General features: G+C 42.6%; 1 protein-coding gene across 4 annotated transcripts; it reads left to right on the plus strand.

Annotated features, from left to right (window-relative positions):
- The first annotated feature begins 184 nt into the window (after positions 1-184).
- LOC139560084 (translocation protein SEC62-like) lies at positions 185-16,156 on the plus strand. Of its 4 annotated transcripts, XM_071376585.1 has the most exons (9): positions 185-403; positions 4,394-4,502; positions 7,244-7,349; positions 7,642-7,781; positions 7,827-7,894; positions 8,052-8,147; positions 8,641-8,701; positions 10,108-10,227; positions 12,098-16,156. In XM_071376585.1, exons 1-9 carry the CDS (start codon positions 194-196, stop codon positions 12,607-12,609), a joined length of 1,422 nt encoding a protein of 473 aa, XP_071232686.1. In that variant the 5' UTR covers positions 185-193; the 3' UTR covers positions 12,610-16,156. The 4 variants fall into 4 exon arrangements, with proteins under 4 accessions (XP_071232686.1, XP_071232685.1, XP_071232688.1 ...); XM_071376584.1 differs by having other exon boundaries at positions 7,642-7,894; XM_071376587.1 differs by having other exon boundaries at positions 384-740; positions 7,642-7,894.
- Positions 16,157-23,807: the final 7,651 nt, after the last annotated feature.

Here is a 23,807-nt window from a genome sequence, read left to right on the forward strand (position 1 = left end):
CAGCAGCTGGCCATGAATTATTGGGTCAGGGAGAAGGGGATACAGGAAATTAGTTTAAAGAGTATATTGAGTAGAACGTCATTGGATATAGTCTCAAATATTTTGTTATCTTTTTTAAGAGCAACGGGCCTGGGAGGAAGGATTTAGTTTCTCCCTGTCTCTGGCCCACACTCCAGTACAGTAGGTGGCGGTAATGCACCATAACGTTGGATGCCAACCGCCGATAAACCCCACCGAAGAAGAAGAAGAACAAGGGACGTTATTGAAGGAACCTGTTTGGAACGTACAATTTTGGGCCATTTTGCTCTCGCGATATTACCCGTACGTTCTACGTGATTACACGTCAGACGAGCTGTGTTGGAGAATCATGGCGGAGCGCAGGAGGCATAAGAAACGGATCCAGGTAAAATAATTGTAACGCTAACTGGAAGAAGATAGTTTTTGCTTGGATGTATTACGGAGATTTTATTTTCAAGATTGAAATATTTCCCGCAACAGACTAGTTTTCTAGTATGGTAATGTTGCTAGCGATTCGATGCTGTTGATAATAGGCGAAAAGCTGTGCCAGCAGCTAACGTTGACTGAAATATTTAATTTTGCAGGAAGTCATTTTGCATAACATTTATCTGTAACACGAATATTTCAAATAGCAATACCTAGCTATTTCAGAACATTACCTAGCTAGTTAGTGAACGTTACCAGTTAAGAAAACATTTTGGTGAAGAGGAGGAAGATTTTAGGTAGGTAACGTTACAGTAACATTAGGTATTTACAGTGTGCTAGTTAGCCAGGCTATCTCAGAAACCAGGCAGAGAAAACTAGCGCAAAACCGTAGCCAACTAGCTTTGCTACCAGCTACTAACAAAATTAGCCAGCTAACGTTAACATCACAATGATCGTAAAGCAAGTTTCGGTTGCATGGCGGGCAACCAGATGTGAAGCCAAGACGTGTTTTGGAATATAGAAATAGCTAGCTAATGTTACTGTTTTGACAAGCCAAAAGTGGTTGTTCCACTGGATATCATAAGGTGAATGCACCAATTTGTAAGTCGCTCTGGATTTAAATGTAAATGTAAAATGCCACTGATGCGCCAGCACATCCTCATTAATTGATGTTTGATGGCCACACGAGAATAGTCTCATTAAAACGACGTTGACGTAGTTTAACCAGACGTAGCTAGATTGCGTCATGATTTCTTTCGAGGTGCATTGGTCATTGTACAAATTGCAATAGTATTGCAAGTAATGCTGGACTAGTTTTCTTTGGGGCAAGTCCCTCTCAATTGTTTGAGACAAACTCCGGGTGGGTATGATTTGTGGAACGTTCCAACAGGAATCTGTTACAAAAACTTCGTAAATAACAAGTTTGCCAACAAACAACGCATACAAAGTTGTATAGCGGCAGAATAAGATACCGGTTAGGGAGTGGGCTACATCATTAAGTTTTCACTCACCACGTTTATTCCGAAAAATGTCTATGGTAGCCTGTGGACAAACATTAAGAATAAGCTACGTGGTGAGTTGATGCCTATTTGGCAGCTAGTTAGCTATGTGAATTGATCATGCAACATTGTATGCGTTGTTTGTTGACGACCTTGTACTTTACCAAGTTTTTGGAACCGATTCCTTTTGGAACATTCCACAAATTATACCCACCCTCAAACTCATGCCAACACTCTAAATACAACTCGACAACCTGATGACAATAACATAACTTACTGTAGTGTAATGGAAGTGAATCGATTACACACAATTCAGGCCTTCTGGTCATTGTCAAATTACGCAACAGGTTCGCATCACCTTGACATGCATTAACAACAGCAGATAGGCAACACCTTGGCTGTCAGTGGTAAAATTGCTTAGTATTCCATATGTCCTTCTCCTGGCTGCAGGAACAGGGTATGTTATTATGCAATAGTTGAAATGATATCTATTCCTTTATATCCAGTTTGTTCTCTCTTTTTTTCTCTAGCTCTGTCTCATGATATGGTAAGGGAAAAACACATGTTTTGAATAACTGATTACTATTTTGCTTTATTACCATGATGAGTGAAGTGAACTTTCGGTGAGCATAAACATTGAACAAAACACTACCCAGGTTTGATAGCTGGCAGTGGCTATGCTATCCTCATCAACTATTAGACTGTAACCAGATTTGGACTTGAATTTTATTTGGCCACGACGTAGGCAGCGAGAGTGAGTGTGGGGACAGCTGGGCCTGAAAGAGTAGGGACTATCAAGACAACGTTGTGAAATGAGGAGATAAGCTACTGCCTGATATTTCCAAGAACACAGGTTTTAGTTTGCCTATTGCGAAATGCTTTTGCTATGGCGGGCCCTACTGAACAGAACTGTCTTTCATAGGGGAAGCGAGGGTGGCCTAAGTCCCTCCTCATATTCATAGGATAGGCTCAGGTAAAGACGGGGGAGTTTTTTCCATTTAGTAGGGCCTTGTGTGTCTGTATTTTGTAACTGATGATGCCCATACCTGAACCAAAACCCTGTTTCAAAGCCCTCCTTGCTTCATCATGTGCTGTATAGCTGCAAAGCCAGCCAGCTGGGCCAGAGGCGGCAGCAGGCAGGACTGAATCTCATTGTGCTGATGCTCTCTCATTCCCCTCCATGTTAGCAGGCAGTACTGGCTTCAGTGTTGGGCCATGTTCAGTCAGTAGGCACGGAGCAGGAGATTATGAAACTGAGCAAAATGGAGGGGGGTGCAAGGGAATTGACCAATGATAGTTTGTGTTCGTTGTCTGTAGTGTCCAAACAAGTACTACAGTCCCATATATCACCATAATAAGACTATTTCTGGAAATCCCAGTGAAATAGCCTAATGTTACATAATTCCATTTTGTTTTTATAAATGCTTCTTTAGAAATCATATGAAATGCTTCAATTCATGAATGTCATTCAACACCACGTGGTCATATGCTGGATGTCAGCCTTCCCTCCCCCAATTCTAACCTTAACCATTAGTAGGGAAAAATCCTAAACTGACCCAAGATAAGAGTCTAGTTGCAACTTCACCCTAATCCTGTCCTTTGTAGCTCAGTTGGTAGAGCATGGTGCTCCTGTAGCTCAGTTGGTAGAGCATGGTGCTCTCTGTAGTTCAGTTGGTAGAGCATGGTGCTCTCTGTAGTTCAGTTGGTGGTAGAGCACGGTGCTCTCTGTAGCTCAGTTGGTGGTAGAGCACGGTGCTCTCTGTAGCTCAGTTGGTGGTAGAGCACGGTGCTCTCTGTAGCTCAGCTGGTGGTAGAGCACGGTGCTCTCTGTAGCTCAGCTGGTGGTAGAGCACGGTGCTCTCTGTAGCTCAGCTGGTGGTAGAGCACGGTGCTCTCTGTAGCTCAGCTGGTGGTAGAGCACGGTGCTCTTTGTAGCTCGGCTGGTGGTAGAGCATGGTGGTCCTGTAGCTCAGCTGGTGGTAGAGCACGGTGCTCTCTGTAGCTCAGCTGGTGGTAGAGCACGGTGCTCTCTGTAGCTCAGCTGGTGGTAGAGCACGGTGCTCTCTGTAGCTCAGCTGGTGGTAGAGCACGGTGCTCTTTGTAGCTCAGCTGGTGGTAGAGCACGGTGCTCTTTGTAGCTCGGCTGGTGGTAGAGCGTGGTGCTCTCTGTAGCTCAGTTGGTAGAGCGTGGTGCTCTCTGTAGCTCAGTTGGTGGTAGAGCACGGTGCTCTCTGTAGCTCAGTTGGTGGTAGAGCACGGTGCTCTCTGTAGCTCAGTTGGTGGTAGAGCACGGTGCTCTGTGTAGCTCAGTTGGTGGTAGAGCACGGTGCTCTCTGTAGCTCAGTTGGTGGTAGAGCACGGTGCTCTCTGTAGCTCAGCTGGTGGTAGAGCACAGTGCTCTCTGTAGCTCAGCTGGTGGTAGAGCACGGTGCTCTCTGTAGCTCAGTTGGTGGTAGAGCATGGTGCTCTCTCACATATATTATGTGTTGTGAATATGATTGGCTGATTGACTTGACTTCACCGCGGAATGTCCTAAAGCCCACCCCTGCCCTGGGCTGACGGTCTGATCTGCTGCTTAACTGGTCTGAGTTCTAGTCTCTGTCTGTAGCAATGCTGTAGGCCCTACACTGCCACTGTCGATGGCAGTGTTTCCAAAACATGGTCCTCTGGACCCCAAAGGGGTGGATTTTGCCTTAACACAGCAATGATCAAAGCTTGATGATTATTCGAATCAGCTGTGTAGTGCTAGGGCAAAAAAATTAAAGTGCACTCCTTGGGGTCACCGAGGACTGAGTTTGGGAAACCCTGGTCTGTGGTCTGTAACTGTTAGTAGGGGGGGGGGGGCAGGAGCAGCAAATGTGTCGCAGCAGAAGAGTAAGTATTGATGGTATTCAACTCAACATGGCATAGTAGCACACAGACTTGTGATTTCCCTTTTCCTCACTGTGTAGGAGGTGAGTGAGCCCACCAAGGAGGAGAAGGCGGTGGCCAAGTACCTCCGCTTCAACTGCCCCACCAAGTCCACCAACATGATGGGCCACCGGGTGGACTACTTCATCGGTCAGTGCTCCGTTCATACGCTCTCGTTCGTTCACTCATTTAGGACAGTGATTCTCAAACCAGTCAGCAGCAGTTGGTGCCTGTCCCCACAGCATTTGATCTTTCAGTACTAGCACATAAAGTGCTTAAATTAGTAAACTATCATCAAGACTGTACTAGGCCGAGTTGAATCGGGTGTCGTACTGTTGGAATTAGAGGTCGACCGATTATGATTTTTCAACACCGATACCGATTATTGGACGACCAAAAAAAGCTGATGCCGATTAATCGGACGATTTTTATTTTATTTTAATATATATATTTGTAATGATGACAATTACAACAATACTGAATGAACAATGAACACTATTATTTTAACTTAATATAATACATCAATAAAATCTATTTAGTCTCAAATAATTAATGAAACATGTTCAATTTTGTTTAAATAATGCAAAAACAAAGTGTTGGAGGAGAAAGTAAAAGTGCAATATGTGCCATGTAAGTTCCTTGCTCATAACATGAGAACATATGAAAGCTGGTGGTTCCTTTTAACATGAGTCTTCAATATTCCCAGGTAAGAAGTTTTAGGTTGTAGTTATTATAGGACTATTTCTCTACCATTTGTATTTCATATACCTTTGACTATTGGATGTTCTAATAGGTACTTTACTATTGCCAGCCGAATCTCGGGAGTTGATAGGCTTGAAGTCATAAACAGCGCAATGCTTGAAGCATTGCGAAGAGCTGCTGGCTATTGCAGTAAAGTGCTGTTTGAATGAATGCTTGCGAGCCTGCTGCTGCCTACCACCACTCAGTCAGACTGCTCTATCAAATCATAGACTTAATTATAATATAATACACAGAAATACGAGCCTTAGGTCATTAATATGGTCTAATCCTGAAACTAGAATTTTGAAAACAAAATGTTTATTCTTTCAGTGAAATACGGAACCGTTCCGTATTTTATCTAATGGGTGGCAACCCTAAGTCTAAATATTGCTGTTAGATTGCACAACCGTCAATGTTATGTCATAATTACGTAAAATTCGGGCAAATTAGTTTGCAACGAGCCAGGCGGCCCAAACTGCTGCATATACCCTGATTCTGCGTGCAATGAACTCAAGAGAAGTGACACAATTTCCCTAGTTTAATATTGCCTGTTAACATGAATTTCTTTTAACTAAATATGCAGGCTTTAAAAAATGTACTTCTGTGTATTGATTTAAAAAAAGGCATTGATGTTTATGGTTAGGTATATTCGTGCAACGACTGTGCTTTTTTCGCAAATGCGCTTTTGTTAAATCCTCCCCCGTTTGGCGAAGTTGGCTGTCTTTGTTAGGAAGAAATAGTCTTCACACAGTTCGCAACGAGCCAGGCGGCCCAAACTGCTGCATATACCCTGACTCTGTTGCACAGAACGCAGAGAAGTGTCACAATTTCCCTAGTTAAAATAAATTAATGTTAGCAGGCAATATTAAATAAATATGCTGGTTTAAAAATATATACTTGTGTATTGATTTTAAGAAAGGCGTTGATGTTTATGGTTAGGTACACATTGGTGCAATGACAGTGCTTTTTTCACAAATGCGCTTGTTAAATCACCCGTTTGGAGAAGTAGGCTGTGATTCAATGACAAATTAACAGGCACCGCATTGATTATATGCAACGCAGGACAAGCTAGATAAACTAGTAATATCATCAACCATGTGTAGTTAACTAGTGATTATGTTAAGATTGTTTTTTATAAGATACGTTTAATGCTAGCAAGCACCTTACCGTGGCTCCTTGCTGCACTCGCATAACAGGTAGTCAGCCTGCCACGCAGTCTCCTCGTGGAGTGCAATGTAATCGGCCATGATCGGTGTTCAAACATGCCGGTTACCGATTGTTATGAAAACTTGAAATCGGCCGGCCATTCCGATTAATCGGTCGACCTCTAGTTGGAATATCCCTACTTCAAATAGGCTATCATTGTGGGGACTGGTTTGAGAAACACTTTTAGGGTATTAAAGAAGTGTTCTTTTTTTGACCACTTGACTAGGAAAACCACCATTTTAGACTTTAAAGCTGCAATATATAATTTTTGGGCTGACCCAACCCAATTCACATAGAAATGTGTGTTTATAGAATGACCGATCTCATTGAATGCAAGTCTAAGAATCTGTAGATCTGTTCTATGTGCGCTATTTCTATGCTTCCTGTAATTTTCTACACTATACTTGCTTGTTTTGTCACATAAACTTGGGTGAACTATTAGAATTTAAGCAACCAGGAAATGGTTTCTGCGATTTCTGCGTAGTGCATCTTTAACTAAGGCCTGAAGTTTTTCCTGGTCAGGAACAGTCGGGATAAATCTGGGCCTTAGTAGTAGGCCTTGATGTGAGACGACAATTGGCATTTATTTGTTATTTCTTCCGGTCCTGCTGAGTTGAGGGTTGGAATAGGTAACCTTTGACCCAGAATCTCTCACTATATCTCAAAGTAGTACTGTTGACCTGCCAATGTTTACATTTGCCCAATGACTTTATCCCCATAGCAGACCTATTCTGTCAACAGTGTCAGTAAATGCTGTTTGCACAGTCGTTGGTTAAATATCTGTGACGTGCTGTGTCTGTTGGAGAGGAGCTTTTGTACACATCCCCAGGGGCCAGGATTTCAGGATGTTTTCATAGCATGATAGTCATTGAGTTTCAACGTACCGTATCTCTCTACTACCTTTGATGTCATTTTGAACATGGTTGTCTTTTTCCCGTTGTCAGCATCCAAGGCGGTGGACTGTCTGCTGGACTCCAAGTGGGCAAAGGCCAAGAAGGGAGAGGAGGCCGTGCTCACCACCAGAGACTCTGTGGTGGACTACTGCAACAAGTTAGACAACTACCAGCACTCCCACATTAGACTAACTACTACACTAGAACTGAAGTTGCTTTCACACTACACATTGTTCACTACAACTTTCATGGTTGTATGTTGTCCCTATGTCCTTAGGAAGTTCGAGGCATAAGAATATTGGGGCAAAATGTGTGTAATGTGAAAGGTTCTACAAGGACTTTATACAGGCTCCCAATGGTTTCAGGGGCTCCCAGACAACATCTGAAACAATATTTGACCATGGTTGATCTTAACTACGTGTTCCGGTGTTTCTGCTCTCCTCCTCCAGGCTGCTGAAGAAGCAATTCTTCCACCGCGCTCTGAAAGTCATGAAGAAGAAGCCAGAGAAGGACATCAAGAAAGACAAGGAGAAAGAAAAAGAGAAGAAGAAGGATTCCAAGGATGTAGAGGCTTCAGATGTAAAGAAGGAGAAAGAGAAGAAGGATTCCAAGGATGCAGAGGCGTCAGATGTAAAGAAGGAGAAAGAGAAGAAGAAGGATTCCAAGGATGCAGAGGTGTCAGATGTAAAGAAGGAGAAGAGTGTATGTAAATTGAATGAACTGAATATATAGGCTATGAACATGTTGTATAGTTTGTAACAGGCTAGACCACTGAAGCGGTTTGGTCATAGAATCTAGATCAATCGTATTTGAATTTTTTTATAAAGGCAATATGTCCATGCTGTTTCTTTGTGCTCAGGACGATAGCCCCGGAACGCCAAAGAAGAAAAAAGACGTGAAGAAGAAATTCAAACTGGAGCCTCATGAGGATCAGCTCTTCTTGGATGGCAATGAGGTGAGTTGGAACACAGGGAATCCTGGGAAAAGGGCTCCGCCTCTCCAAAGATTAGGATGGGTAAAAATATGAAAGCAGGACTTTCTGGAAAAGTGAGCATGTTTCAGTCGGCGTGTAGCCAGAGGTCATCGTTGTAATGTTCACTTTGAAAGACAGTGAAGATTCTGATCTTTGTGGCATGAATTCAGCACATTGGTGTTTGTTTTTCCCTGTGACATTTGAGAGAATTCCAGAGCAAAAGAGTTTACTTTCACAAGATGACTGTTTGTGTTTCATTAAGTGCACCCTCAATCTCCATGACGAGAGACATTCTTTGTGGCGTCAGTTTGCCATGCAAGCATGACATGATGATGATATGATGGCAAAAGGTTCAATGTGACTTGCACGGCGTTCACCATGTGATATGTGAAAAACGGTGAATCGCTGTGATTGATAAGTTAAAAACTATTTCTAAGGTGAAATTTTAAATTGTCATATTTACTCCACTTTCCAGGTATTTGTTTGGATCTACGACCCAGTCCATTTTAAAACCTTTGCCATGGGACTGATTCTGGGTGAGTGGAATTGTAGTGTTAATTACCTAGAATATTCCATTTGGATAACTGATTAAACAGTTTTTCACAAATAACTGATAATTGCAACTGAATTGGTAGGGATGGTCATGAGTAGTCGGAATGGACGAAACTCGATCTCTAACCAGAGGTCGAAACGTTGTCTCTGCTTTGATTCTAGTGTTCCATTTGTACATGTGCATTTGCGAGGCACAATAAATAAGAAACCAAGCCAAGAATCACTCAGTCCCTAAATTCCCTTTCCCCTCCGTGTCTCACTAAGGCAATTGCGTCCTGATCACTCCCTCTACACATGTGGGCTAAATGAGCACACAGGCTTCCGTTGGCCTACAGAAATATATGCCTTTAAAAACATATCTAACTGATGGGATACACAAGCTACATTCCTTGCCAAATGACAACAGTTTTATCGCGTTCAAAATGGACTTGTTGACTGAAGTAGGGAAATAGGTGGTTCCAACAACGAGCAGTTTTGGAATAATTGCGTCAAGTCATTTTTCCACTTAGGCTACTTTGCGAACTGCTTGTGCCATTTAGAATAGGTTAGCCTAGGCTATAACACTTTTAAACATAGACAGTGAAAAAATGCAAAAACGTGAGTTAAGCCTAGGTCTACTCACCAAACAGATGCAGTGGCTGCAGTTCATCACCATGCACTGTTCAATGTGGAATTGTTAATCAATTTTTTTAAATTCAAAAGAATGGCAGAATAAACTAAATCTAACGTCTATCGAAAAGACAGGTTCTGTTTTGTAACCCAGAAAAAACGTCACCTCGACAAATTGAGCCCAGTTTCAAGCGAGAACTCTGAGAATAACTATTCCAGACGCGCATCAATTAGCACTGGCAACTTCTTTTCAATTTGGAAACATGTTCTGTTTTATTTTATTCTGTTACATCATGATTTTTACTATAAAATAAGAGCCTCTTGGCTCTGGAACTTAACAAAATAAGGCTAGGCCATTGCACAGCCATAGGCTTTTACAAGCAAGCGCCACTGTTGATGTTAGGGCCTTTTTTGAAGATTATTTTCATTGGAGATTATATATAATTAGTTGATTTTACGGTTTCAATAAATTAATCTAAAAATGGCACTTGTTTTTTTTTATTGACGTGTGTGTGTGTGCGTATATATGGGGCAATTAGGATTTGTTATCTGTAGTGGTTATGATAAGGCAGCCATTGTTACGTGCTGTTAGCGTACAGATAAATGCTCACATTTCTTTTCCAGTGCAGGCCTTGTGTTCTAAAAATACATTTTTTTTTACTACTGAAAAAAATGCAGTTACTCGAACAGTCAACATTTCAAATGCCCATCCCTATGAATTGGTAAAGGGAATAACAATGCTTATTTTCCACTGTACTAAGGCCTGCGTCTCTGTTTCCAGTAATTGCAGTGATCGCGGCCACTCTCTTCCCGCTGTGGCCGGCTGAGATGCGTGTGGGTGTGTACTACCTGAGCGTGGCAGCAGGATGTTTCGTGGCCAGTATACTGCTGTTGGCTGTCGGTAAGAAGGAAAACACCCAACCTCTAGACACTTGTGTACAACTAAAAATAGTGGAACTCAATATGGCAGCACCAACTTGTCCTCCTAATGCTATAGGTAGAATTGATTTCTCTCGTCCTCCTCGGACTGCGACTCCATTTTGCTCCTCCTCACCTACAAACAAAGACTCAAAAGGGATGTTCCGGTGGTCAAGTCTGTACAACGCTGTTCTGACCAATCAGAATCCATGCTCCAAGATTGTTTCGATCACGCGGACTGGAGTATGTTTGCGTCTGGGGATAACATCATTGAATACGCCGACATAAATACAGAGATGATGTGATACCGATGGTATCTTTCAAAACTTAGCGGAATCCAAAAACGTGGCTTGATTGCAGCCTTGTTGGGGAAACTGAAGGAGAGACATGCTGCTTATAAACAGGGCAAAGTGACCTGGGATAACTGTATGGTTAAACAGCACAAATACGACCCACGCAGATCGTTAAAAATGCGAGACACAAGTATAGGGACAAAATGGAGGAGTAATTCAGCGGGTCGGATACGAGGCAGGGGCTTCTATCACGTCACAGACAAACCAATCACGTCACAGACACTAACACCGGACGAGCTAAACCCCTTTTTCTCACGTTTGGAGCATAAGGGTGAGCCGCCGAGGAGAGCCCCCGAGGACAACGAGGGCTACGTGCTGATGGTCTCCACGGAGGACGTACGTACCACTCACTTCTGTCATCATGAAGTGCTTCAACAGGCTAGTCAAACACCACATCACCTCAACTTCCTGACAAACGTAGCCTACATTACCTCCTCCACACTGATCTTCAACACGGGGGGCCTCACAATGGTCAGTCGCTTCCTGTACTCCCTGTATACCCATGACTGGGTGGCCTCACACAGTTACAACTCCTTCATCAAGTTCGCTGACAACACGACAGTAGTAGGCCTGATTACCAACAACGAGACGGCCTACAGAGAGGTAGGCACTGGTGGCGTGGTGCCAGGTAAACAATCTCCCTCAACGTCAGCATAACAAAGGAGCTGATTGTGGACTTCAGGAGGAACCAGGCTGGGCATGCCCCTTCCCCGTCAACAGGACCGCCGTGGAGACAGTCAAAAACATCAAGTTCCTCGGGGTACACATCTCCGAGGAGCTGAAATGGTCAAACCACACAGACGCAGCGGTGAAGAAGGCACGACAGCAACTCTTCAACCTCAGGAGGCTGAGGAAATGTAGCCTGTCTCTGAGGGCTCTCTGTTCTACAGGAGAACCATCGAGAGTATACTGTCGGGCTGCATCACTGCACCCACTGCCGCTGACAGCAATGCCTCCTGCCTTCCTGGACACCTATAACACCAGGTGTCGCAGGAAGGACAAGAAGATCATCAGAGAACTCAGCCACCTGAGCTACGGCCTGTTCTCCACAGAGCTGAATAGTCCCCCCCCCACATTCCCTGTGCATGTGATACCATATTGCTAATACCCTTATCCAACCCTTAAAGGGATACTGCCAGATTCTGACATTAAGCCCTTGTTCTACTTACAGAGTCGGATGAACTCGTGGATACCATTTTTATGTCTCTGTGTGCAGTATGCAATAACTTAAGTGGTAGTTTTGCGAGCCAATTAAATGCCAGAATCTTGCAGTAACCATTTAACGGGGAATTCCAATCAAGTTAAAATTCCGTTTTGTTCTTTTACCTTTTAAAATAATGTAACTTGTGTGTTTACCTAGAGACGTGAGTCAAACTGGGTGACATGGCACCGAAGCTGATGTCACAGGGTTGCGTTCCTTCCCCTCAGCACCATTGACGTTAGTTGCTGGCCTATGCTGTGACATTACAATGCCATTTGACAATGTTTATCTCCCCTCAGCTCGCTGCATCCTGTTCGTGATCATCTGGCTGGTGACGGGCGGACGCCACCACTTCTGGTTCCTGCCTAACCTCACGGCTGACGTGGGCTTCATCGACTCTTTCCGCCCGCTCTACACGCACGAGTACAAGGGCCCGCGGGACTCCAGCAAGAAGAGCCAGGACAAGACTGAGGGCAAGACCAGCGATGAGAAGGAGGGTGACGGTGAGGAGGAAGAGGAGGAAGGTGAAGGAGACGAGGGCGAGGGCACAGTGCCACAGGGGACGGAAGAAGGCGAGGTGGCGAAGGGGACGGGGACCTTAGTGAGTACCGCTGAGCGCTCTGACACAGACAGCGACCGGCGTGAGGACGAGGGCTCGCAGCACAGCAATGGAAATGACTTTGAGATGATCACCCGCGAGGAGCTGGAGCAGCACACGGAGGAGGAGGAGGAGGAGGAGGAAGAAGGAGAGGGAGATGAAGGAGAGCAGGAAGGAGACGGTGAGAGAAAGCCCTTGCCTGTTCAAACATAAACATTTTTATCACTGCCACCTCCTTCTCCTCCACCCTCGTGCTCCTCCAAGGACAACCTCCCACCTCCTCCAGGTCTTGTCAACCTCGCTGAGGAGACCACTCCATCCATTGCTCCGATCTTCCACCAACTATACAGATGCCACGTCTGAGTATCGACACCGGTGTCAAATGGCTATAACATTGGAAAAGAGAAGCCTTATTGTGCTTCTAAAATCCCCAGCTTATTTAAACTGAGAAATGCAAACTAAACTTAACAGATGTTTTTGTCTGAGGAAGTTGTCACGTTAGTTCTCCCGATGTTTTCCCTATTTTTCGGTACTTACGTTACGACTGTTATCCCATATCATTCTAGTTAACTCATCCACTCTGTGTTTACTATTGCTACAATGCTTCCCTTGTATGTCTCGTTTTTGCTGTGAGGCCAAGTCTCTTGTCAATTTCCACAGACGAGGGAATTTAAAGAGCTATGGAATCGTTGTTTTTACTAGGGGAAATACTGCCGTCTTGTCTACCTACCCCTCAAATCCAGACTGTTGTCTTATGAACAACGTGCGATTTGTACAATCATGGTTAGGCTAAGCCCAGTGTTGTGTCCAGTAGCTGCAAAACACGGTAACAAAATTGAAATAGGAACCAAAATATACACATTTTCACCATTTCCCTACTGAACACAACCTTGTCCTTTGGTCTATTGTCACCCAACTGGGCCAAGGTCCTGTACTAGCAGTGGCATTTGGCCCTCTGTACACAGTTCAACTCTTGTTTTTTCTGAGTCTGATCTCTCCTAGGCAGCCATCGGACGCTACGATTGACCAACCGTTGGCTACGCCACTATAACTAATGTGGATGCACCAAAATCCATAGTTTAACCCACCCCAAGAAAGACCTCACTTATTGGGGGTATTGGCGAAATATGTCTGGCGAGAGAACAAAATAAGAAAAAATGGCGGCGGCAGATGAACAGCATTAACAATAAACAGCCTTGTGGTTCTTTGCGGTACTTCTTATTTTCAATGAGAAATGTTTGGTTGATAATGATCGGTTCTGCACACACACACACACACACACATAAAACCAGAGCTCATAAGAGTCATGTTGGACAACAAAAATAAAACAGGTCATGTGAGGTGCCGCTTTCTAGAAGAAATGTGTTGTGGCCACGCACATGCAGACAGCAAAGATGGAATGGAAAACCTGTTTTTAAAGTTTTGTATTCACCAATTAGAATCGGACATCAAAATTAAAGTGCCAAACACGTTAATTGTTGTTACAATGCATGCTGTTTTCATACGGGAAGACATGTCAAAAGTGTCAGCAAGGGATTTTGGTACATTTATTCATTTTTGTAACGATTGTGTCAAATTCCAAACCTTTTACACCTTAGAAACGCAGCGCAGTATAGGAGCTAAGACATTTGTGTGTAGACATCAATCCCCTTCTCCCTTCAGTTCTATCTAAGCCATGCAAAGCAGGCAATATGTCCTTAAGCTTACTATACTCATTCTACGGTCGCTTGTAATAGTATTGTCAGTTCAACTCGGATGCCCATACTTTCATGATAGCTTTTGTTGTGTTGCCTTCATTGGTATTCTAGTCATGCTAACTGACAACGATGGAGACCCATGTGAATGCATGGGGACTCCGTTGGAAACCAATGTGGTCGAGGTCCAATTCTCTGTAGTGTTGCATTATGGGGGCTGTGGTCCAATACTGTCTGTTCGTAAGGTTGCATTCTTTTTGGCTAGAGTTGTTTTAGATGCTAGTGAGGACGATATTTAAAAAAAAAAATAATAAAGATGTCATTTATATAAGGAATTGTATATCAAATATATTTTTAATTGATAAATTATGAGCCCACTTTGTTCAACTTGGAACAGAATCCTATTTTTTGGGGTATCAACTTTTTATTTTCAGTGAAATGTTTATTTTGCTCAGTTATACTTTTTTTTACTATCATTTTGACCACCAATAGGCATATTGTCAAGAGTGTATTGTACTCTCATTATTGGGGACTCTCACCAGAAATTTAGAATATTTAATGTGTGGATATATGATCAGATGGACTACCTATTTTTGATCTAGTTGATATTGATCGATTTTGTCATTTATTTTGTGTAGAGGAATGTATATAGAAAAACTAGCTATGTGGCTACTTACAGCAAGTCCCACAAACATGTTTGTTTCTTGCCATAAGAATAGTGAATGATTAACTTGTGGTTGAGAAACCCGTTGGCAGTGGATTGCATAATATTTTATATTGCTGTTCCACAATGTTCTGGGAAGAAAGTTCACCCCACTGTGGAATGGTAGAGCGGAGCTTGTGAGAGCAAGGGAAAAAGGTACATTGATGATTCGGATATCCCAGACTCTACACAGATGGACTCAATGTCTAGACTGAGGAGTATCTTCCAGACACTCATACCCTTTTCACAGAATATTGTCGACCCGAACGGTAGTGCTGGCCGGTTCCTGGAACTATGCTGGATGCGTAACGAGGCGGGCGCAAGTGCAGCTCGGTGAATGGGTCAGTAGTGTGAAAATGGTACACTGTCTTGCTTTCCCGTTCTCAGAGCTTGTTGACCGCGGTAGATCTCCAGCTTGTTTTTTCATTGTCGTGTTTCCCTGAACTTTATTCAACTGCGTGTGGCTCTTGTACAATAGAAATGTACTACTTACAACTGCACCCTGTGTAGATGGTCTCTTTATTTTTTTGTGTTCATTTTCAATGATTTTCTGTTTTCTGATGTCTTCTGGAGAGCAAGAGTGCGTTCGTAAATTCAATCTGCAGTTCCAGAGTGCCCTCTGGGCATTCATAAATTGAGCGTTGTCAGATTGTCCATTGGTAAATTCATAGCATTTTGCTCTCGGCGCATTGAGAGCACTCTGACCGAGGAGTAGGGTTGAGCCGAGCGTTCTGACCTCACAACAGCAGTCAAGCACCCAAGCTAATTGGCTAACATTGGCTAGTTTGTTTGCTACTTCCAGACACAAACCCCACTGAGAATGTCTCGCCCTAGCAGAGCTGATTTAAACTGTTTTCGTGTTATTCAGGGTGTTGGTGACTAACTGTGCTGCTGGCAACAATTGTATTACACTTTTTGCCGATGTTTACGGACACCGGCCATATTCAACAGGTGTTGAGCGTTCGGAAATTCGTCAGTTATTCTGCGCTCTGGCACACTGACGAGAGTGCTCTGAAATCGGAATAACGTTAGATAGCCAGAGTGAATTCACGAACGCGACCCAAGTTTCCAGTAGCTGTATTATTATGAACTATTTCATGAAAATCTCATTGTTCTTGAGTCGTCTTCTTGCACAGTACCAGTCTGTTGTATATTGTAGTATTAATCTATACTGCTTTATTCCATTACATTTCTGGAAGAAAAAAATGTCATGTTTTATCTGTTGAAAATGTCATTAGTCACTTAGTTGTTCATATTTGGATCAATATCATTGAGGACTGTCTCTTGCAATATTTCAATATAATGTCATTAATTGAATGTCTGGAAGTATATCTATCTTATTGCAATAAAAATATAGAAAGCAGTTGAGTTTCCTGTCTTATTTGCATGAATTGTTGGTGGTTGAATGAAATCATGCATTTCAAATGACCTGTTTCTCATCTACCCCAAACTTAGTGTGTCAATTACATAAATAGGTCCTCTTCCAAAAAAAATATAATCTTACACAGATAATCCAGGGGCTGGTTACTGACAGCAACACACAGTTGACTCTTGCCACCTGGCTCTACTTAGCCTAGGCTTTTATACACTGAGTGGACAGAACATGTTCTTTCCATGACATAGACCACGTGTCAAACTCTTTCCACTGATGTCCCAGAATCTGTGTTTTTCTCTCCCTTTGTACTAGGCCACTAGTTGGTAAGGAACGCCCCTCAGCTGGTTGTCTAGGTCTTAATTTAAAGGATAAAACTAAAAACCTGCAGACACTAGGCCTTCCATGGAATGAGTTTGATACCCCTGACAGACTGACCATGTCACTTGTTAAATCCACTTCAATCAGTGTAGATGAGACAGGTTAAAGAGGGACTTTTAAGCCTTGAGACAATTGAGACATGGATTGTGGCCAAAAGTTTTGAGAATGACACAAATATTAATTTCCACAAAGTTTGCGGCTTCAGTGTCTTTAGATATTTTTGTCAGATACAAGCATTTCATAAGTGTCAAAGGCTTTTATTGACAATTACATGAAGTTGATGCAAAGAGTCAATATTTGCAGTGTTGACCCTTCTTCTTCAAGACCTCCGCAATCCGCCCTGGCATGCTGTCAATTAACTTCTGGGCCACATCCTGACTGATGGCAGCCCATTCTTGGATAATCAATGCTTGGAGTTTGTCAGAATTTGTGGGGTTTTGTTTGTCCACCCGCCTCTTGAGGATTGACCACAAGTTCTCAATGGGATTAAGGTCTGGGGAGTTTCCTGGCCATGGACCCAAAATATCGATGTTTTGTTCCCCGAGCCACTTAGTTATCACTTTTGCCTTATGGCAAGATGCTCCATCATGCTGGAAAAGGCATTTTTCGTCACCAAACTGTTCCTGGATGGTTGGGAGAAGTTGCTCTTGGAGGATGTGTTGGTATCATTCTTTTTTCATGGCTGTGTTCTTAGGCAAAATTGTGAGTGAGCCTCCTCCCTTGGCTGAGAAGCAACCCCACACATGAATGGTCTCAGGATGCTTTACTGTTGGCATGACACAGGACTGATGGTAGCGCTCACCTTGTCTTTTCCGGACAAGCTTTTTTTCCGGATGCCCCAAACAATCGGAAAGGGGATTCATCAGAGAAAATGATTTTACCCCAGTCCTCAGCAGTCCAATCCCTGTACCTTTTGCAGAATATCAGTCTGTCCCTGATGTTTTTCCTGGAGAGAAGTGGCTTCTTTGCTGCCCTTCTTGACACCAGGCCATCCTCCAAAAGTCTTCGCCTCACTGTGCGTGCAGATGCACTCACACCTGCCTGCTGCCATTCCTGAGCAAGCTCTGTACTGGTGGTGTCCCGATCCCGCAGCTTAATCAATTTTAGGAGATGGTCCTGGCGCTTGCTGGACTTTCTTGGGTGCCCTGAAGCCTTTTTCACAACAATTGAACCGCTCTCCTTGAAGTTCTTCATGATCCGATAAATGGTTGATTTAGGTGCAATATCCTTGCCTGTGAAGCCCTTTTTGTGCAAAGCAATGACGACGGCACGTGTTTCCTTGCAGGTAACCATGTTGACAGAGGAAGAAAAATGATTCCAAGCACCACCCTCCATTTGAAGCTTCCAGTCTGTTATTCGAACTCAATCAGCATGACAGAGTGATCTCCAGCCTTGTCCATGTCAACACTCACGCCTGTGTTAACGAGAGAATCACTGACATGATGTCAGCTGGTCCTTTTGCGGCAGGGCTGAAATGCAGTGGAAATGTTTTTTGGGGGGATTCAGTTCATTTGCATGGCAAAGAGGGACTTTGCAATTAATTGCAATTCATCTGATCACTCTTCATAACATTCTGTACTATATGCAAATTGCCATCATGCAAACTGAGGCAGCAGACTATGTGAAAATGTATATTTGTGTCATTCTCAAAACTTTTGGCCACGACTGTATGTTTGCCTTTCAGAGGGTGAATGGGCAAGACAAAAAATGTAAGTGCCTTTGAATGGGTTATGGTAGTAGTTGCCAGACGCACCGATTTCTGTCAAGAACTGCAATGCTTCTGTATTTGTCACGCTTAACATTTCCCTGTATGTATCAAGAATGGTCCACCACCCAAAGGACATCCATCCAACTTGACACAACTGTGGGAAGCATTGGAGTCAACATGGGCCAGCATCCCTGTGGAACGCTTTCGACACCTTGTAGATTCCCCCAACGAATTGTAGCTGTTCTCAGGGCAAAAGGGGGTGCAACACCATATTAGGAAGGTGTTCCTAATGTTTTGTACACTCAGTCAATAACAAAGCTGAACCAGGTGTGTGGAGGTAATTAGGTGAAGATACTAAAGGTGTTTTGGGAAGCACGCCTGCTGCTTCCCTATTTGGCCACTAGATGAAACCAACGTCACATATTTGCCTTCTGGCACCAGTCCCCTTGCCAAAGCCTTTGGTGTGTGTGTTTGTGGTGTGTACATACTTGTCTGTTGTATTATGGAATTATAAATACCAGCATATTGAGAGAAATAGTGCTGCTTTGTTCAGTAATGTCTCTCTCCACTGCTGCCAGGTGGGTTGTGGAGCCATGTCTGTGACATGCACACAGAGATCAGCTTGTTCATATTGTACACATTGAAGGGAGGGAGAAGCTCAGAGGGAATATTACAGGTACAATCCGTAGCCTCAATTGCTTGTCAACAGTTTGGTCAAGTGAAAAATCAAAGAGGAGGGGAAATTGTATGGGTTTTTCCTTTGCTTCAGCCAAGATTGTATGAACCAGTACTGGTATTTACTGTTACTGTACCGTTACTGGTATTTACTGTACCGGTACTGGTATTTACTGTACCGGTACTGGTATTTACTGTTACTGTACCGGTACTGGTATTTACTGTTACTGTACCGGTACTGGTATTTACTGTTACTGTACCGGTACTGGTATTTACTGTACCGGTACTGGTATTTACTGTTACTGTACTGGTATTTACTGTACCGGTACTGGTATTTACTGTTACTGCACCGGTATTTACTGTACCGGTACTGGTATTTACTGTACCGGTACTGGTATTTACTGTTACTGTACCTGTACTGGTATTTACTGTTACTGTACCGGTACTGGTATTTACTGTACCGGTACTGGTATTTACTGTACCGGTACTGGTATTTACTGTACCTGTACTGGTATTTACTGTTACTGTACCGGTACTGGTATTTGTTCAGGAAACAGAAGGCTGCACTATATAACTGCTCTTCGGCTGCTAATGACAATGTTTTCTGACCTTCAGGACAATTTTTTTTTTATTGTTCTCCGCAGCTACACATTAAGCATAACTCCCCCACCCACATCACTGATTGTAAATATATATGGTTCAAACTAAATCAAGGACATTGTCCTTCTATCATTTAACACACAGATCCCTTCAGCGGGATCATTTTCGTAAACATCCGCTGAATTGCAGAGCGACAAATTCAAAAAAAATTACTAAAAATATTTAATATCATGAAATCACAAGTGCAATATACCAAAACACACCTTATCTTGTTGTTAATCCACCTGTCATGTCAGATTTTGAAAATATGTTTTACAGCGAAAGCAATCCAAGCGTTTGTGAGTTTATCGATCACTAGACAAAACATTACGAACAGCTAGCAGCAATGTAGATTGGTCACGAAAGTCAGAAAAGCAATAAACTTAATTGCTTACCTTTGATGATCTTCGGATGTTTGCACTCACGAGACTCCCAGTTACATAATAAATGTTCCTTTTGTTCATAAAGATTATTTTTATATAAAAAAAACTCAATTTGGTTGGCGCGTTATGTTCAGAAATCCACAGGCTCGAGCGGTCATGAAGGGCAGACGAAAATTCCAAATAATATCTGTAAAGTTCGTAGTAACATGTCAAACGTTTTTTATAATCAATCCTCAGGTTGTTTTTAACATAAATAATCGATAATATTTCAACCGGATGGTAAACTATTCAATACAAGAGATAAAGAAAATGTCGAGCTACCACTTTCGCTCGCAGAAACTAATCAAAGGACATCTGGCAGTCCACTGACGCGATTTGATAAATCTCACTCATTTTTCAGAATAAAAGCTTGAAACTATGTCTAAAGACTGTTCACAACCCGTGGAAGCCATTGGAAAATTAATCTGGTTGATATCCCTTTAAATGGAGGAAAGTCAGGCAATGGAACAGGGATTTTTCAAAATAAGAGGCACTTCCGGGTTGGATTTCCTCAGGTTTTCGCCTGCAAAATCAGTTCTGTTATACTCACAGACAATATTTTGACAGTTTTGGAAACTTTAGAGTGTTTTCTATCCTAATCTGTCAATTATATGCATATTCTAGCATCTGGGCCTGAGAAATAGGCAGCTTACATTGGGAACGTTATTTTTCCAAACATAAAAATACTGCCCTCTAGCTTCAAGCAGAATATATTTTATAATTGATGCCATTTAAATGTTTGACAATTTGAATAAGAGAAACGACACCTCAAAACTGAAAACGATTAGGCATTCTTTCAGGGTTAAATATATGATCAAGGGCTCTTGACGTATTGGTGTACACTTATTGGATCAAAGGATACATATTTGCCTAAACACTGTTACCATGGTTACCAGTCTGAAAGAAGTCGCTGTAAAAAAAGACGCAACAGTCTCTATAAGCCAGAATGTTGTACATGTTGTTGGTCCTTTTGACGGTATGAGGTGATGATGGGGTATCCACAGGAAAGTGTTGTTTGCCTGACTTACGGCGCCGGTATGTTCTGCCGATCTCTTGACTCATTGCAGGTGTTGCACAATATGTAAACAATAGCTAAATGTAACCGGTTGTAGCAAGTGACCAAAGGACGTTTCCTGCAATCAGCGGGGAATGTTTGCTGTTTGGTCAGGCTCTGCCATATTGTGCAAGTGTTTGTCATGTGCGAATTGCATCAGTATTGAAATTGAAAACGGAAGTATAAACTGATATACAGACCAGCATACTGAAATTATGGTTAATAATTCTACGCTGTTGATATTTTGTCTATATTTTTGAGCAGCAGAAGGACAAACCACACAGACCACCAGTAGAGCAAGTTTAAATGCAATTTTAATCAGAATTCTGCCTTGTAAGGAACATTTATTTTTGCACAAGTCTCAGGCTGTATATACAAGACCCCTTGACTTTTTCCACATTTTGTTACGTTACAGCCTTATTCTAAAATTATTTAAATGGTTTTTTTCTCTCCCTCACTGTCCTGAACACACCACATTGTGTGTGTGTGTGTGTGTGTGTGTGTGTTAACCTTGCCAGACCAAAAAAGGTCTGTGAATGGATCAGTGTTTCACCAATCAGGGCCTTGATGGGTTTGGCAACAGTAACAAGGGGTGATATGCAATGCATTTTTTGGGGGGGACCATCAGGCGCCGTCTTGACAACTGATACACAGAAATGTTCTTGCAACGTTCAAATTAAGCATTGCGTGGGTAAAATCCCTGAGGAAGCCAAGCTCGTAAACATGCCATATTACAACCTAAGTTAACTGTCTAAAATGTGCTAAATACTCCCCAGTTGTGTAGTTGGTTGACTAACTTGCTAGGTGTCTGAGTGTCTAGCTTGCATGGTCAAGCTTCTCTTGACAACAGCAGAGAATTGGAATCTTTTTTTTGTGGAATCTTTTTTCGACAAAAGTTGACCTCTTTTGGCGAACCCCTACTGAGGTAAACTGTTTTTTCCCCCTTCCATGTTTCTGTTTTTACTCTCTCTTGCGCACACACACACGTGTGCACACAATCTGTTACACTGTCGGACAATGCCATCAAGCTAAGGTAATCTCTCTTCCCTCCATATAAAAAGAAAAGCTCAAAGGTGCCCTGGTAAAAAACAAAGAAAAGGTAAAGTTTTGACCCGTTTATTTGCATTTCTCACCTCTTAATAAAGATGACATGTTGCCTCTTGAAAGCTTCATAAAACAATATTTTCAACATTCAAGTTTAAATGTTAAATCAAGGATCCTAACTGCTTTGCAAACGTCATCTCTGAGATCTTTGCTTTTATATGTGGTGTGTTCAGGACAGTGAGGGCGAGTAAAGAACTGAAAGAGAAAGTAGATTGCATATGGACCCCTTTCCCCTAATTGATGGATATATTGAATTTTTATAGATTGTAGTGCGAGGTCTCTACTCTCACTGCTGTGGAAGCCATGAAAAGGGCAACAGCACAGGTTTTGGCATGAAGTGTGAATTGTAGCTGATGACTTTACAAGCAGCTAAACGAGTACATTTTGTATGCAGTAGCTAGAAGTTTGGCAGAGCTGCAGTTTGCAGGTGTAAAATCAAGAATGTTTTTATTGAATGTAACGATGGCCTCATTCTGTATGTTATGTCTCTGTGCCTCCAGGATCAGCACACAGAGAGGAAACCCCTCAATGTCTGTTTCAGAGGAACCCCTCAACGTCTGTTTCAGAGGAACCCCTCAACGCCTGTTTCAGAGGAACCCCCCTCGACGTCTGTTTCAGAGGACCCCCCTCGACGTCTGTTTCAGAGGAACCCCTCAACGTCTGTTTCAGAGGACCCCCCTCGACGTCTGTTTCAGAGGAACCCCTCAACGTCTGTTTCAGAGGACCCCCCTCAACGTCTGTTTCAGAGGACCCCCCTCGACGTCTGTTTCAGAGGACCCCCTAGTGCACAGCAACATGGAGGATGAGCTAGACGGGGACTCTGAGTCAAAGGTGAGAGACTAGTGAAAGCAGTAGTTATAGTGCGATTGAAATGTATGTATGACCTCATAACATTTTTCTAAATATGTACTCATGTAATTCAACACCATGTTAGCCCTTATAAATCGTGTGTGTGTGTGCGCGCGTACACACACGGGCATTCCTGTGCCGTTTAAGAAAGCTGCAGGAAAATAAGTCACTGACTCATTTTGTTCCTAATGATTAACAGGATAATTAATTCAATACATTTAGTTGCTTTCCTACAACTTGTTTATTTTATCCATTTTAATCTCCACAATGCAGATTTTATCGGGCCCTGCACAAGGTAACACATTGAACATAGGTTTTAGGTAACATTTCAAATCATCATTATGGCACTGTGATGATGTGGAGGCAGGGTGTTCTAATTTGATGAGGTTGGGAAAGTGTAACCACCAACACTGAGCAGTGGATACTGTGGATAAGATGATCAAATAAGAAGAGGTTTATCCAATTTGATGATACTCATCCTTCAGTTGAAGGTATGGATTAAAGGGGGGTGGGGTAAAGGTGATGCATTCACTATTTTTAAGTGGGGATAGTTCTTGAAGATTTGATATTTTCTGAATAATCAATTTGCCAATTGTATTTTCTCCACAGTGCCCAAAGCATGACACCGTTGAAACCAACATTGGAGTAGAGAAGTGTGTCTTTGGAGGACCATTCTCACCTCTTAAGGTGGCAGGGACTGAAGTGCAAACGTGAGTATCAATACCTTTGCTTCAATAATGATTACAATAGGTGGCTATCAACACCAAATCGGCATAATTTGCTAAAGTTGCAATATACCTATATACTCAA

Source organism: Salvelinus alpinus, chromosome 30 (genome assembly GCF_045679555.1).
Source record: "Salvelinus alpinus chromosome 30, SLU_Salpinus.1, whole genome shotgun sequence".
In the NCBI taxonomy this organism is placed as follows: Eukaryota; Metazoa; Chordata; class Actinopteri; order Salmoniformes; family Salmonidae; genus Salvelinus; species Salvelinus alpinus.